The sequence below is a fragment of the Phalacrocorax carbo genome, chromosome Z, assembly GCF_963921805.1.
Source record: "Phalacrocorax carbo chromosome Z, bPhaCar2.1, whole genome shotgun sequence".
NCBI classification, from domain to species: domain Eukaryota; kingdom Metazoa; phylum Chordata; class Aves; order Suliformes; family Phalacrocoracidae; genus Phalacrocorax; species Phalacrocorax carbo.
Genome location: NC_087548.1, coordinates 66,741,980 through 66,758,275, shown reverse-complemented (window position 1 = coordinate 66,758,275; position 16,296 = coordinate 66,741,980). Strand labels below are relative to the sequence as shown.

At 38.2% G+C, this 16,296-nt stretch overlaps 1 protein-coding gene across 1 annotated transcript in view; it reads left to right on the top strand.

The window, feature by feature from the left end:
- The window catches only part of HSD17B4 (hydroxysteroid 17-beta dehydrogenase 4), a 68,413-nt gene that overhangs the window by 35,526 nt on the left and 16,591 nt on the right, over nt 1–16,296 (top strand). The window contains exons 17-18 of the mRNA XM_064437787.1: nt 754–819; nt 12,093–12,162. Of these exons, the coding sequence (XP_064293857.1) occupies nt 754–819; nt 12,093–12,162 (136 nt within the window). The remainder of the gene's footprint in view (nt 1–753; nt 820–12,092; nt 12,163–16,296) is intronic.

Below are 16,296 nucleotides of genomic sequence, written 5' to 3'. Positions count from 1 at the left end.
ATTTTAGAGCTTATGCCAGTTTCTCTTTGTTTGGGCTTTTTTGCTTGTTTGTTTTGAAAACCCAATACTAGAGGGGGAAAAAATGATTTCAGCTACTTTAATAGTTTTGAATTGGTTATGGTGTTCTTTGTGTTTATCATGACCTAGGATTTTCGCTGTCAGTAAAGTTTCTATCTTCAAAACTGAACAGTGAAACTGTAGCTTGCACAAGGAACAGCTTTTTTACAATAATATGGGGCTTAATATGCAGCATGTAATTGCAAAAACAAAAGAAAAAGTGCAAAACAAAGAAGAGCTGGAGGCTGTTAGAGGCCAAAAGTGATGTAGTCCATGAGTGAGGAAGTAAATAATTTTGTGCTCCATTGCGCTTTTTAAGGTATTATTTTAAAAGCTTCATTTTAATTTGTGTTCCAAAATGCTAATATCCTATGAAACAACTGTTTTTCCTAAGTGAATAATTCTTGCTTGAGCTTTTTTGGAGAGTTTGGAAGAAACGTAATCAAACTGAACAGCTATAACATGTAACTGTTAGCCAGAACTGGTGCCTCCGGTTTGCTGTCTTTGTAAAGCTAACCTTCATAAGGGACTTTTTCTGGCCCAGATATCTCTGTTTGTCTGTAAACACGGAAGGGGTAGGAGGAACCTTAACAGTTTTGTAAATGCTGTTTCTGTTTATCATACCTGACATATTCTGGCATGGATACGGATAAAAGATTTTCACAATGAGATATTAATACTACTATTTTTGCTTAGGTAACAGTGAATCCACCCAAGAGACCCCCTGATGCTGTAATTTCTGATGTCACTACAGTTGATCAGGTAAAGTTTTCTATGCTCTAGGTGTGGAAATACTTGTTTTGTTTGGAGGAAGGAGTCTTATATGATGTTCACTAATAGTTCAATTTTTTAATGTATCTCAGGTATTTTTGTATATTTGTGTGTGTATTTGTACATATGTGTGTGTATCTATATTGGTGTAAAATGTGCAGGTAAAATTTATGCTAGGTTAAGTTACGACAGTGTGTTCAACTCACTGTCTAAACCATTATTTTCCTAAGGCTGATGCAATTTTATAATTGTTACAGAATTCTGTGTGGAAGAGGAAATGACCATTTGTATTCCTGTGTAGTTTAGAAAAAGAAAGAGGTTCAAAATCTGTGACATTTACAACAAATGGTGCAAAGCAAACACATTGTGACAAAAAAAGTGCTTAAAGTTCACAGTTTTGAAACAGTTAAATTTCTGTACTAATAGCAGTAGTAGTCAGGGAAATGTGAAATACTGACAGATGTCTGTCGAGCTATGTTTCCATCTGCCCACAGTCCCACTGGTTCACAGACACCTACTTTCCATAGGCAAAAACCTGAGTAAATAAATACATCCTCCTCTGAAGGTAAACATGTACAGGTGTCAGACAAATAAGACAGGGAAGTCTGGAGCTACCAGTATGAAGATACTGAATAATATTTTCAAAAGCAACTTAGTCCTGGCAGGAGACTGTAGCTTTTGGAGATAAATGTTGAGCAGCAGCTGGACTGCGGTAACTGTGATGTCTGCTTAGCCTGTGTTTAAATCCAGAGTAATTAAACCTAAGTCTCATCCAGCTAATTCATGTGCTTGAAGTCCAAGTTACCCATACCCACTTAAACCAGGAAAGAGCTTAGATCAGCATTTCTGTTTCTATCACTGCTGTACTTGTTGCCTCCTAAAATTCACAGCATCAGTCTAGGAGGTACAGATGTCTAATTTTTCTGAGTTGGCTTCATCGAAAGTTGGCAAGGTGAGCAAGGAACAGGGAATGATGAGAGTACTTTGATCTTGGGAGCTGGTTAAATGTAGTGGAAGGTGCTCTCTAGCAGCTGGTACTTTATTAGATAAGAAACAGCAACCCTAATGGCACAGTAGTTAAAAGCGTTTACTTTGAATGTTGGAACCCTAGTTCAGGTTCTCCTCTGCATGATGAAATCGGAATTGATTCCAGGTCCATCTGTTTTCAGATTGCATTTGTGATTCCCATGTTCATACAGTAATCTCAGTTTCTGAGCCTTAAACTCTTATGTCTGGAATTGATACTGTGTATAAAATGCTAAGTTCATGAGATAAAAAATTATGGTAGTGACCATATAATGCAGAGTTTGGGAAACTTTGCTACTGCAAAATTGATTTTTGCAAGTAAAGGAAATGGCACAGAGTAGCCATGACACTTGTTTTAAGAACTACTCTGATAAATAGATAAGGAGAATTCCTCTCCAATTAGATTTTGCAGGAGCCACAGCCAGCGCACTGTGACAAGGCTTATCTGCCAAATTATATAGTAGCATCTGCGCTTAAGTGATGGTGCCTGTATACAGGAGGGGGAATGTGTAGTACTTGGGAACTTTATGGGCAGGAATACAGACTTCCATGTGAAGGGCAGCTTGGGGAAATGTTATCAAGATTTTACATTTGTGTGTCTGTGGAATGACACAGGGCTGCCTAAAATCCTTTTTGAAATGGAATTGGGCACACAAATTGCATCAAAGTTTCTGAAATTCTTTCTCTTAGTGTATGAATGAAAAAGGCTTTGGCAGAAATGACTGTTGCCATTCAGCTATTGAATTAGTATAGAGTATGAGACAGACTGAGAGAGTCAGTTTGCAGATGGCATTTAAGTTAACCTGAACTGTATTGATTTCCAGTGATAGTTGTGACATTCACCACTCAGTTTCTGTGTTACCACAGTTATGTGGCTGAACTGCTCTTCATAATTAACAATTTTCCTCCTTGACTTTTCATAGCATCATCATGTAGTAAACTTCCTGACAAGTAGACCATAATGCATATTTTTAAAATGTTTACAGTGATGACTCCTATCTTTCATTGGAGTCAATGACTCTGGCTATCTTGAAAGTAATATTCAGTTCTAACTCAACTACATTGGATTAAGTTTTTTTCCAAGAGGAAGAAAGTTCTTTACATGTTTTCAGACAGGAAGAAGTGCTGCGTAGTGAAGAGGATGCTGGGAACAGAGGGGTTAATAACCATGTTTAGCCTTTACCATGTGTTCAGCAGAATGGGGGGGTACAGCCACCTACAGTTCCTTGAAAAATGACTGAGTTATGCCAATGACCACTGGCAGAACAAACTAATCCTTTCGGTTAGTGGTATCAAAGGCTAATAGCATGTAGAATCATAAATGTTTATCCCTTTGAAATCTGTACCCATTCCTGAGAAGTTCTTTAAACACCAGTGAGTGTTCATGAATGAGCTGCAGTACCATGGTGTAAGCTGCTTAAAGATGAAAAATGTTAAGAAAAATTTAGAACTATGTGACCTTCTAAAACGCTTTAAGGCTTAAAATTTGCATCCTGCCGAAGAAGGACATAAAATACTTCTTCCGTGTGTTTATGAATTTTTCTGCAAAGAACTAAGTGACATTTTTCCCATCTTGTCCTGTAGAGATGTGCTTGTGCAGCAGTATTTTTCTAGCTTGTCCTCTCTCTGTAACCTGAGCTATGCTTTACTAGATATACTGCCATAAATCTTTTGAATAAAATAGACCTTTTGACAGAAGATCAAGAAGTCTAGAGGGTGTTTGGCTATTAGCTGTTTAGCAAGAAATGAATCATTCAATTTCAACCCTGTAGGGAGCATTTAACGTAGTTACAGAGCTTCAGTATCACCAAGCTACTCTTGTCCTGCCGGTTTCCAAACGGGGCCCTTAAATTAATCAAACAGATTTTGCTGAATGGTTCCTAATGCAATGAAGAATCACAGGCATTGAATAGTCTGTATCTCTGGAGAATTTTGTCTCTGCACACAGAGTTTTCTTTTCACTCCCTTTCCAAATGTGTTGATTTCTTGGGAATTAATTTTCTAATGACACACAAAATAAGCTGTAGTGGGTATTTAGAGCGGATGATGTCCACGTGATGCAGGTCACTTTTGAGGAAGGAAACAGGTATGGAGTCCTAAGTTTGTTGGGGGCTTTCTGTGAGATTTTTTTTGTTTGCTTGTTGAAAAACTCACAGCATTCTGCTACTGTGCAGGTTGCCTCCCAGGAAATAAACTGTTCTCACTATAAGTTTCTGCAAAGCAGTATAATGTGAGCTATCACATATGAATTTCTTCCAGAGCTACTTTTCCACGCAATTTGGGTATCTTAAGCACATTGTACTTCTGCTCTGTGGTCACGGTCATAAAAATTGGCCCTCCTTGCTTTCAAGATTTTTTATATTCCTTGTTAGAGCTGATGAAACTGAGACTGATACTGGCCTGTTGGAGAAACAGGTTTCTGACATCCTGTCATTTTTAAGTTACTTTCGTTTGGAAAACTGCAATAATGCTTTAAATGTTGCAGAGTCTCTAAAAAGATAGAAATTCAAATCTTGCTTTGTTTTTAGGCTTAATCCCCTTTGTATACAATGCTTTATGATATAGTTTTCAGTCATGCAGGCATAAATAGTGTGTGTGTTCCCTCTCCTTCAAGAACTCCTTCCACAGGCAAAGAGAGGCTAAGATAGTGTAGGAAGGCAGTTTTCCTATGTTATTTGTTGCAAGAAGTTGTGTTCTGAGGAGTAATGAGAGGAAAACGATCTCATGGTTAGTGACTGATTGGAGCTGCAGTTCCTTGACAATGGATTTTCTTTTGCTTTGTCCATAAAATTCTTATGGTCTGTGGGCAACTGTTACCCAGACATCCCAAAGTACTTAGGCATGGGTGCTTATTAATCAGTGGCTAGTAGGAGAGTATCAGACAATGGAGTTTGAAAGATGAAATTTGGGAGTTGGGGTAGCAGGAGGGTGTCTGAGCATCACAGGCTGAAATTGAAATTCAGAGCAGCTCTGTTCTGAACTTGTACAGTGCACTTTGAAAATGTGATGTGCTGTGAGGAATTAGGCCTTCAGATGTTAAATTGGAAAGCCAGAATTGGTTTGTGCTGCGGACAATTACGACCACTTCTGCTGTCTTACAGTTTCCAGTCTATAAAGTAAGGATGTTTATAAATGAGGTATTTTAATAGTCCAGAGAGCATTTAAAGGAGTGGCGATAGCATCCAATGGTGATTTTTGAGAACGGGATACAGTGAGCAGCATTAAAAAAAGCCAATTTAGGGAATATAATGATTCTTCACTCATTCAGAGATTTTTAGAGAGATTCAGTAAATTCAGGCTAATCTGATAGCATTTAAAATGTGCAAGCTATGTAAAGCCTTCTGTTCCAGGTATAGATCAAGCATTGGCTGACAGGGTGTGAAGAAATTGCTGCATTTTAGTGGTTTGGTTTTCTTCCTACTGTACAGTTCTTTTCCATTTTCTCTGAAAGAGGAGAAAATAATTGGCACCTGCCGGGTTTCAAGGAGTGTCATCAGCATCCTGTGACTAAGACTGCAGGAGTGTCTTTCCTTTCCTGAGTCATTCTCAGTCCTGCAGTCCTCTTGCTCATACTGCTCTCCTCTAGTTACCTGAGTTTAGTTTTTCACTGTCTCAAGTTCAGCGAAAATTGCGGTTCTTAATACAACTGGAAACAACTGTGAATGCGATTATGCACAAATCTAGTTTGTTTTAAAAATAGACTTTGCAACAAAAAATTGTTAAAAAGACATCTTGGAATGTGGATGGGAAACATATAATAACCTAACGAATTATTAAACCAAAACCTACTGTAAAAATGTTTTCTGCCTGTTGTCAACAGGTTCAGTACTATGAGTGGTTTACTTTGAGGATGGTGTGGTAAGACCGTTACAAGCTTCTGTGTAACTGGGATGTGGATACTTATCTGTGGAAAGTAATCTCTTATTCTACACAGATTTCATGTGTGTTTTAATTTTAACAGTATATAAATGTTTGTGTGTGTTTTTGTAGAACGTATGTGTAGATAGAATAAAGTAATATTATATGGAAAAAAAAGTTGGTTATTTCCAGCTTATGTTTGTTTCCATGGAGAGATTTGGAGATTTTATGCTTATTTTAGACAGATGAGAAGAAAAAAGTTGTAGGAAGGTGAGTGTTTTGAGTTAAGGTTATTTTTCGGATGAGTGCAATAAAGTCATGTGAGAGAGAAGATGATGGAAACATGTGCACGGATGGGGAAAATATGGTTACAGGACAAATTTTTTTTTTATGTCTTGCTTTGTAAAGATCACAGCACAGTGTTGCCTGAAAACATGTAAATTTAAATTAACTTCAGAGAATAGCACAAGAGAGCCTCAGGTGATTTTTTTTCTCTTTGTAGCATAAATAATTTGTTTCATGATAGAGAAAATGAAGTGCTGCAGTAGGTTCATAGAAATGGAGAGCATGCCAGAAAAAAGTGCATGACAACAAAGGATGATACAAGCAAAACCAAGGGATGTAAAGCCCTTGCAAGGATTTGATAATGTTTTCCTAATTTGTTTGGAGATTTCAATATGCAGAGATGATACTCTCAGAAGCCCTGAAATTGTATAGTGAGTGACCATGTGTAAGTAATTACTTTAAAAGTTTGTTAGATGTTATGCTTTTGGGATGGTCAGATTTTTGTGTGCTGAGATGATAAAAGAATAAAAGATACGAGCCTGGCAGTCATTCATTTAAACAACATGCTCTTCATTACCAGGAGCTTGTCTCATCCTGTTATCTATGCATGTCTTGGTAAAGGATATAAAAATTGTTCCATTTGAAGTTCCCCAAACCAAAGTGGTTTGTTCCTCTTTAAGAGAGGCACTGTCAAAGGAAGGGCTTCTTATACATTTGCCATGCTACTGAAAAAAGGCTAATGTACTGTGAAGCCTCTGCCAGAATATATAAATTGATTTTAAATTTGAAAAATATGTGGTAGGGATAAACAGTAAAGACACGAATAATGTGGGATGAGGAACGAGAAAAGATGTAGCCCCATTTTATACCTATTACACCTATTCCTGTTTATAGCTGTTTATGTGAAGGTGTTTTAATTGAACATTTTAGTAATTCTTATTCTTTAGGGAGTAAAAAGTGTGTAGGGAATAAAGTAGTGTTTGGATAGTCTAGACCACTAAGAACATATAACTGCAAATCTCAGGTAATCCAGGAAACTATACACTTGTATCCCTTAATTACAATCTTGTTAAAAAATAGAATAATGTATGATCCAGATTTCCAGAAAATAAATTCAGGCATTGGAAACTATTATGAGCAACCTAAGTCATCTATTTCCTTTATTTTCCACATACAGCTACTTTGAGAAAATAGTTGGTTATCTGGAGGAACAAATAAACCCTTTTATCTTTCTATGTATTGGTTTCTACCAGTTGCTCTGTCCTCATATCTCTCCTTACCCTATCCTCCTTACCCTAATATATCTCCTTACAGAGATAATTAATTAAAAAAGAAGGTATGGCAAATGGAGATCTCAGACAGTCAGAGTAGCTGCTTAGTACACTGAATTACTTAAGTACTATGCTAAATTTGAGTCCTTGAAACATCAGCACTGCCAGTTTAACTGGAAGCATTCATTATTCTTAGTGTAAATCAGAGCTCATTGAAATCTGTAGATGGGATTTGTGGCTGTTTTTTCTTCATGAGATTGCTTGACGGCTTGCTCTTACTTAAATAAGCTGTTAGGTAAAGTACACATACATATATGTACAGACACATATGTGTGTGTATACATATACCCACACATACATGGTGAGAGCTCTTCGGAAGAGCTCTTTTCTTCCCTAGCTAGAAGGGAAAATACATGGATAGTTGGCTTCCTTTTCTTTTAGCTACCACTGACCTTTATTGCAGTCCGCAGGCAAGACTGAAAAATTGGCATAGACAGGTTGGATATCGCCTTTTCTTTTGTGGTCTGGCAGAACTCCTAAATTGTTAGGAAATGAGGCCTGACAGTTTGTGTTATTAATTGGAGAACAATCTAACCATATTATGACTGAATTCAGTCTAATGCCCCACATCAATTGACTCTTGTCATCCTCCAAGGATGCATCACTTTTCCTTTTAATGCTATCACTCCGGACTTCAGGAAATGTCATTATTGGAGGAATATAGAAACTAGAGCCAACAAGGCTTTAAAACAATACTGTTCTCATACAGATTATAATTTATATATGGGAGTAATACCGAAGACTCTGGTAAATGAGGTTTGTTGGCAGACCTGACTTTGCTGCGCTGAGTCTGTAATAACCTGCTGTGTAACTGTTTTATCCAGTTCAGCCTATGTGTTTTCCAGCTGTGACCAGTGACGCTCTAGTTGTTGAAAGTACAAAAAGATAAGTATTGTCTCTGTCCTGGTTTCAGCTGGGATAGAGTTAATATTCTTCCTAGTAGCTGCTACAGTGCTGTATTTTGGATTTAGTATGAGAATAATGATGATAACACACCGATACATTAGTTGTTGCTAAACAGTGTTTACACTAAGTCAAAGACTGTTCCAGCCTCCCATGCTCTTGTCTGCCACGTGCACAAGAGCTGGGAGGGGAGGGGGCACAGCCAAGGCAGCTGAGCCAAACTGGCCAGAGGGATATTCCATACCATATGATGCCATGGTCAGTATATAAGCTGGGGCAAGTTGGTCAGGGGATATTGGTCGCTGCTTGGGGATGGGCTGTGCATCAGTCAGCAGGTGGTGAGCAATTGCATTGTGCATCACTTGCGTTGTATATTAATATTATTATTATTACTAATACTATTTTACTTTTATTTCAATTATTAAGCTATCTCAACCCATGAGTTTTTTCACTTTTACCCATCTCCTGGGGGAGAGTGAGCAAGTGGCTGTGTGGGCCTTAGTTGCTGGGTGGGGTTAAGCTATGAGAGTCTCCTATAGTCATGCACCAGACTTTTGGTTAAATACATTGATTACATTCAATTCTCTGAACTTAATTATTTCCTAAATGCTACATCCATTTTGTTAGCGAAGCACAAGTATTTTTTCCTACAGTAATTTTGAAAAAGCATTTGGTAGTATTGTCTTCCAAGTAGTGCTTAGTACGACCTGAAATAAATGTCTAGTTCTTATTACAGCTGTAGTAAGCAACAGCTGCATAGCTAAATTTGAGATTTGAGCTTAAAAAATTGTCTTTTTTTATCATACATAAATAGAATTTTCCAGTACTTCAACTAAATGTTATTTAGTTTGAATTAAAATTTATTACAACGGCTCCTGTGTGAAAATAGCCTCCTGACAGCTTTTGTAAAGATTGAAATTAATGGAAGAATGAAAGTGGGACCTTAGAATTTTGATTTAGTTAAGAAGTAATTTGATTATTGAATTTCATTATTTCACACCTGACAATTTTTATATTATAGTTCTCAAGAGTGGCCATTTGCTGTTAGATTTTTTTTTCTTGAAAGAAAACCTCAGTAATGAAGGGTCATACTCTACTTTGTAGAATTCTGTCAAGACCAACTCTCTTTAAATAGTGAGGTTTTAATTTAAAAAAAAAAAAAAAGGAACTAAGGGTCTGTTCCTCACTAAAAGTCTCTTTCATAGTGTTATAACTTTGATATTAGTGGCAATAAGGCCTTAGACAGCTTGTAGCAAAGAAGTCAGTGGTACGTCAGAGCAGCTCATCTCTACCTTTCAACAGTGAAAACAGTTTTAACAACGGCTCAGGGAAAGAGTGGGGATAAGTGAAAACACAGCATGTCGGAAGAGCAGTATGTGCCTGTTCTCTGAACCCCTGCTGCTGTGGGTTTCTTATGTGTGCAAGTGGGAGTGTGATGGCACTCTCAGTTCCTCATTTTTGTTCTATTTGTGAGAGAATTGAGATAAGAGAGAAAAGTAAGTGAAGGAAGCAGGTGCTCTCCATGGATGGTAATTGTTAGCCCGTTTCCAGGTGTCTCTTCCCGCTCATCACTTCACTCCGGCTGCCTTAGTGGTGTAGGAGAGTGTAAATATTTACATTATCATAGTTTGCTTTCCTGTTTCACCCTCAAGCAGCACTGTGTGTTTCACCACACACTCCTTGTGTGCCCCCTATCGAATGGCCTCTGTGGCATAGGATCACTTGGCCGTCCATTTGGCTTGCTCTTTTGGACTTGATTTGGCTTGTAGATTGCTAGCTGAAGAGTCCTGGAACTGGAGGATACTGCCTTCAGGAAAGCTTGACTTATTCTTCTCACCAGGTGAGATATCTTAGCTATTTCTACTTCTTGGTGATGCTATAAGATTAATTTCAAGTTTTCTGTTCCTTCAGCAAAGTATTTGCCCTCTCCTTTGTCCCTTTTGGAAGGTCAATCTGGGACCCATCTAAACTGTAGTTTTACATTAGTATGAAATTTTCAGTGTCTACTATTTTCCTAAGAATTTATAGGGTCAGTTAGAAGATAATTACAAAAAAAAATTTACAAAACAAACTATAATAAATACGTGTTTTGAGCAAAAGTAGAGTTACAGTGAGAAATTTCAGATCCAGTGATGTCTTCTTACTTATATATCTGTTTTCAGAAGTGTTTAAAAAAGAGTAAACAACAATGTAAGCAGCCATGGAGAAGCATTAGCTTAGTACTTGTCTTTCTAAGATTTGTGTGCTTAAGCTATGGTGTAGTTTAGGACACTTCTTGCTGTTTTTAGTGCGTGTGTCCAGCGCTCACACACAGAAGCAGTGACAAGCTCTTCTATATTCCACCATAACTGAGACTCGAAACATTTACTATATTGGTGAAGGCTACCAGGACAAATAAGAGAGAATTAGAGCTTAGTGTGAAAGCTGTATACGCTTAAAGAAATGGACCTCAATATTGACAGATTAAAAATAAACCAAATGGATTATGGATTAAAATGATAACATGAGTTCAGAGTCTCTTTAGTGATGCTGCCTTTTGCTTCAGATTTCATAGAAAAAAACAGTGTCAGGCATGTATCAGAAAATCAGTCCTTTGCGGAATCTTCCCCCCCCCCCCCCCCCTTTTGAGGAATCTGTTAGCTTCTTTCCTCCAAGCAGAATTTAGTGTAGTTTACCCTCATTTAGATAAAGACAAACCATTTTTTACTATACCAGTCCAAAATGCTGGGAAAAAAATGTGTAGTGATAAGGGGTTCCAAAGGCCAATAATGTGCTCAATTAAAATAAAATTTATTTTCAGTTTAAAAGCTCTTTCAATTAAATTAATGTTCAATTTATATATGCCATAATTTAAAACTACTAAATTTTTGAAATCTTTACTAGTGTTAGTTAATGTGATGTGTTGATTTTCTTTGTACTTCTGGAAATGTACTGGAGAGTACTACACAGTCATTTAGTCACTGGATTTCAGTGGAAGCTGGTGACCAGGGGATAAGCTTTTAGACCAGAAAGATGTACAGGTTGGCTTGTCATACCTCTCATATTATGGACTGCTGGCCGTACACATCCAGCAAATATAAGATTTGATAATGAGAAGGCTAAGGCCACCCAGAGACAGAAAACTGTACTAGTACAGTAGCCATGTTCTTAATAATTTCTCAGGTTTATTCACAGTTACAGTATGTACAGTACAGTAAATCTGTATTTCCCTACTTTTTACTACCGAAGCAGAAGTATTCTGGAAAGCTTGGCATGTTGCTTTGGGTTTTTGTTTGTTTGTTTTTAATATTGGGACCAGCTACCCACGAAGATTGTGAGAGAGAAGTGTATCACGATTAGTCAATCATGATACTCTTAAAATGGAAGGGTAAGGGTATTTCTGGTCTCTGTAAGATAAATGTTGAAAAAATCATGGTAGTGTGTGTATTTATAAAAATACGTAAGTTTTTTTTTTCATTGTGGGTGAATCTGTCATGGGGGAAGACTCTTTAAAATTATACTTGAAGCTAAAGAACCTATCGACAAATTCTAGAAAAACCATTACATCACTGTTGCCAAGTTTTAGTCAAGCTGGATCTGTAGGTCAGCAGAGTACATTGGTTGTTCCTCCCATTGAGCAGTGGGATTATTTTATTTTGTACAAAGACCACGCACAGTTCTTGGCACGCTTCCCTGGAGCTTCAGTAGTTTGTCTGCACAATAACATTTAATTTCTATTTTACCTGCTTTGTTGTAGAGTGTGTTATCTAAGGACTAGTAAAATTGATTGTGATAAGTTTATTAATCTGACTTTTTGAGTGACTGCTGCTTGTTTCTTCAAAGCACAGCTAGACTCCCATTTTTCTTTCTCTGTTTCCACAGGCTGCCTTATACCGGCTGAGTGGGGATTGGAATCCTTTACACATTGATCCAAGTTTTGCTGCTCTTGGAGGTGAGCTGAGGGATACCACTGTATTAATATTTGGACTAAGGATGGTGTAAATTTATTTTTAATAGTTTTTGTCTTTAACAAGCTAGAAAAAACAGTGCTTTTTTTATAGCTGTTCTTAGAGTCACCATTAGATGTCTTCAAAGTTACGTGTGACACTTTAAAGCATTGCTTCTTGTAGCTGGGAATGCAGAATGATGATTGGACTTTAACTACGATGGAAACCTGCCTCCTACCCCATTTTCCTTTTAGAGCTTATTTGTTACCTCTATCCCATCTTTACAATCTCTGTTTCATAAGCAGAAATAATTGACTGTCAAAAGCTTCAAAAGGAATTACATAAATTCTTTGATAGATAATTCTTTCCATGTAAATAATTTTGAGATTATGTTGGTCTTGGTGGAATTTTCTGTGCTTCTGTGTAGTCTTCTCAACCCAAGGAATCTCAGGAGCATGGGAGAGAGGGAGTTTGTTAGCACTTCTTTCTATGAAATTGCTTAACTGCACCTCTTGCTAGCACAGTAGCTTGTTAATTTATGTAATGATACATGCCAAAGCAACAGACCATAGGCTAACTGATTGTTGCAGAGATGTTAACTACTAAAGAAGGGTCTGTGCATAGTGTGATTACTGCAGGCAGACAGTAATTTGATTTACTTAGGAAATTTTCCTGAATATGTATGCTATCATCATAAACTTTACATGAAAGTACTGGTCTGTAATAATTGGTCTGCAGTTTTCCAGTGAATTCTTTTTAATATATGAGTATCATTGTATGGTGTTCTTACCCAGACAAATAGAGCAGAGCTTCCTTGTTCAGATCATGCTTAACATACTTCCACAAATCGTCTCCTTTCATAAGTAGATACTAATTGTTTGTTTAACTGTTTTGCATAATTCTATGTAAATTTGTGTTAATAAATAATTATAATCAAATACCAGAGTCCATAAAGAGATTTTCCCAGTTCATTAAACCATTCTGTTTGTTTGTTCAGCTGATGATTTTGGATAAATATTTAGATGGAATCACCCAATTACTCTTGAAGATGCTGGAGGAGAAAAATACATGTTTATAATTGAAGCCCCAGTGTTTAAAATAATTATGATAATCCTATAAAAACCTTACCTTTTCTACCTGCTCACACAAAGAGCACTGACACTTATACAGAGTGAAAAGGGAAATTAACTCTGTAGATAAGGTAGTCTCTTTGTTGGAATAGAAAACTGCCACACTGGATTTTGGAACTGTGGCAGTCTCCTACTCAAATACCTACACTAAATGTAAGTTCAGACAAAGAAGAAAATGACTGTAGAGATATTTCACAAATATTTTTTTCTAGTTACACAAAAGCTTTTTCATTTGGGCACATTCACACACCTTCTTGTCTTTAATCTCTGTCAATGTTCTCTTTGATGGGCTCTCACCAGCAGGCACAGGAAGCAAGCATTCAGTGTCATGTGCTCAGGTCATTCCAGGGTTACTGTTAATCATTCCTGTAGGTAATGTTTCAGAGGATATATACTACATGAAAACACCTGTTTACATTCTTGTTCCTTTGTTCCTGTAGCTTGTGAGTATTTCCAAGATATTAGGAAGTGAAAGCAACATTTGCTTTGTTTTAATTTTAGACTAGATAAGAAGTAACTTGATTGGATTTTAGTTTAAGTATGCATTAGTTCTTTAAAGAAAACACTGGGGAGGATACGACCATATATTTTTCTGTTCCTGAGTTCTGAAAATAGTGGTGTTTTTTTGTTCCTGCATGGTGAATTGATCTAAGCTTCTAAAGAGCTAAATGTCACTATAACATTCTGTGTGAGAGATACTGAATACTGATACTGTTAAAATAATGCCAGTAATCTGTTTTAAAATTGACTGCACGATATCTTTGTGCTTTCAGAAATACTCTGTGCACAGTGTAGAAAAAACAGAGTGCTATTAAAAGTGTGTATATTCTTTCCTGTAAAATGTTTGAAATGGAAGAATGATCAGAGTGGGATACTTAATAGTGAGAAAACAGACCCATTTTCCTTTTAGGCTGTCCATCACATCCCCTCTCCTAATCTAATGGGTCAAAATTTTGATTTCTCATCCTTATTCCTGCTAGCCTTGTCTTCCCTTTGGGCCGCATCTCAGAACTCCCATCTTTCCCAGCATTGAGTCATACTGGCTTCATTGTCTCTGTCTTGAAGGTGACTTCTTCTGAAATCTGAACAACAGAACTGGCTCAGCAGCAGAGCTCAGAGGGTTGTGGTCAATGAGGCAGAGTCTGGCTGGAGGCCTGTCACTAGTGGTGTTCCCCAGGGGTCTGTGCTGGGTCCAGTCCTGTTTACTATATTCATCAATGACCTGGATGATGGGTTAGAGTGTGACCTCTGCAAGTTTGCTGATGATACCAAGCTGGGAGGAGGGGCTGATACACCAGCAGGCTGTGCTGCCATCCAGTGAGACCTGGACAGGCTGGAGAGCTGGGCCCAGGGGAACCTCATGAAATTCAACAAGAGCAAGTGCAAGGTCCTGCACCTGGGGAGGAACAACCCCACGCACCGGTACAGGCTGGGGGCTGAACTACGGGAAAGCGGCTCTGTTGAGAATGACCTGGGAGTGCTGGTGGACAGCAAGGTGACCCTGAGCCAGCGACGTGCCCTTGTGGCCAAGAAGGCCAATGGCATCCTGGGCTGCATTAAAAGGAGTGTGGCCAACAGGTCAAGGGAGGTTATCCTCCCCCTCTACTCTGCCCTAGCGAGGCCACATTTGGAGTGCTGCATCTAGTTCTGGGCTCTCCAGTTTAAGAAGGACGTAGAACTGCTTGAGCAAGTCCAGTGGAGAGCTGCCAAGTTGATGAGGGGACTGGAGCATCTCCCTTATGAGGAAAGGCTGAGAGACTTGGGTTTGTTCAGCCCAGAGAAGAGTGAGGGGGGGTTTCATCAATACCTATAAATATCTAACGGGTGGGTGTCAGGACGATGGGACTGGGCTCTTTTCAGTACTGCCCAAAGACAGGACAAGGGGCAATGGGCACAAGATGGAACACAGGAATTTCCAGCTAAACATGAGAAAAAACTTCTTTCCTGTGAGGGTGACAGAGCCGTGGAACAGGCTTCCCAGGGAGGGTGTGGAGTCTCCTTCTGTGGAAATAGTCAAATCTCCAGAGGTCCCTTCTAACCCTTACTACTCTGTGATTACATGATTTCTTCTTCTGTATCTTCTCATTCTCTGCAGGCTAGACTTTCTACTGTCTCCTTTTTTTTCGTTTTTCGTTTGTTTGGTTTTGCTTTAGCCTTTTTCTCCCAGCTGTTGTCCCTTGGGACAACTTCTCATGCTGTGCAGATGCCATGAGGAGCTGTTTAGAGCTCAGGAAAAACAGACTCTGGCAGACAAGAATGGCAGATGAGTTCCGGGCAAAGCAGCTGGTTTCGGAGCCAAAGCTGGACAGATTGGTCTCAAATCCATGGGCTGTTGCAAGTGTGATCAATTACTGTTCACATGCTCTGTTGGGTCAGAGCAACCTGTTAAGGGATCAGAACATACTCAGTACAAGCAATATCTTGAAAACTTAACTGTTGCACTTCAACAAATCTCAGGCCAGTTTTCAAAGGTTTATTTTGTCAGACTTTGACAGGACTTGGAAAAAGATTCAGCGCTAATACAAAGATTATCCTCTGCCGATGTTCAGCTACTGCTACAAAGCATAGAAATGCGAGGAAACCTGACCAAAAATATGAGTATTAAAAAAACACTATAAATTTTTTTCTTTTTTTTTGTTAGATGTGTTCAAAATGTCTGAAAGCTTTTCACTGTTTTTTTCCACTTCTAAATAAAGAAAAGTTAATCTTGAAGTGTGCACTATATTTGAAGACTTCTAGCAACCATGAACAGGAACTAAAAATTGGAAGCATCAAATAATCTTAGTATCACCTCTTTTTAATCATCCCAATACCTCTTACCCTTTATACATACTTACGTGTAACTGTGTATCTAGTGTGGCTATGCATCTATACTAAAACAGCCAATCTGCTCATTTTTAATTTTGTTACCGCTACAGACAGGGACTAATTCTACTCGGGTCTTACATAGCATAGGCAGTATTGGAGTGCCAGTTCTTAGTGAGCACTTTCCTTTGCCTCAAAGTAGAG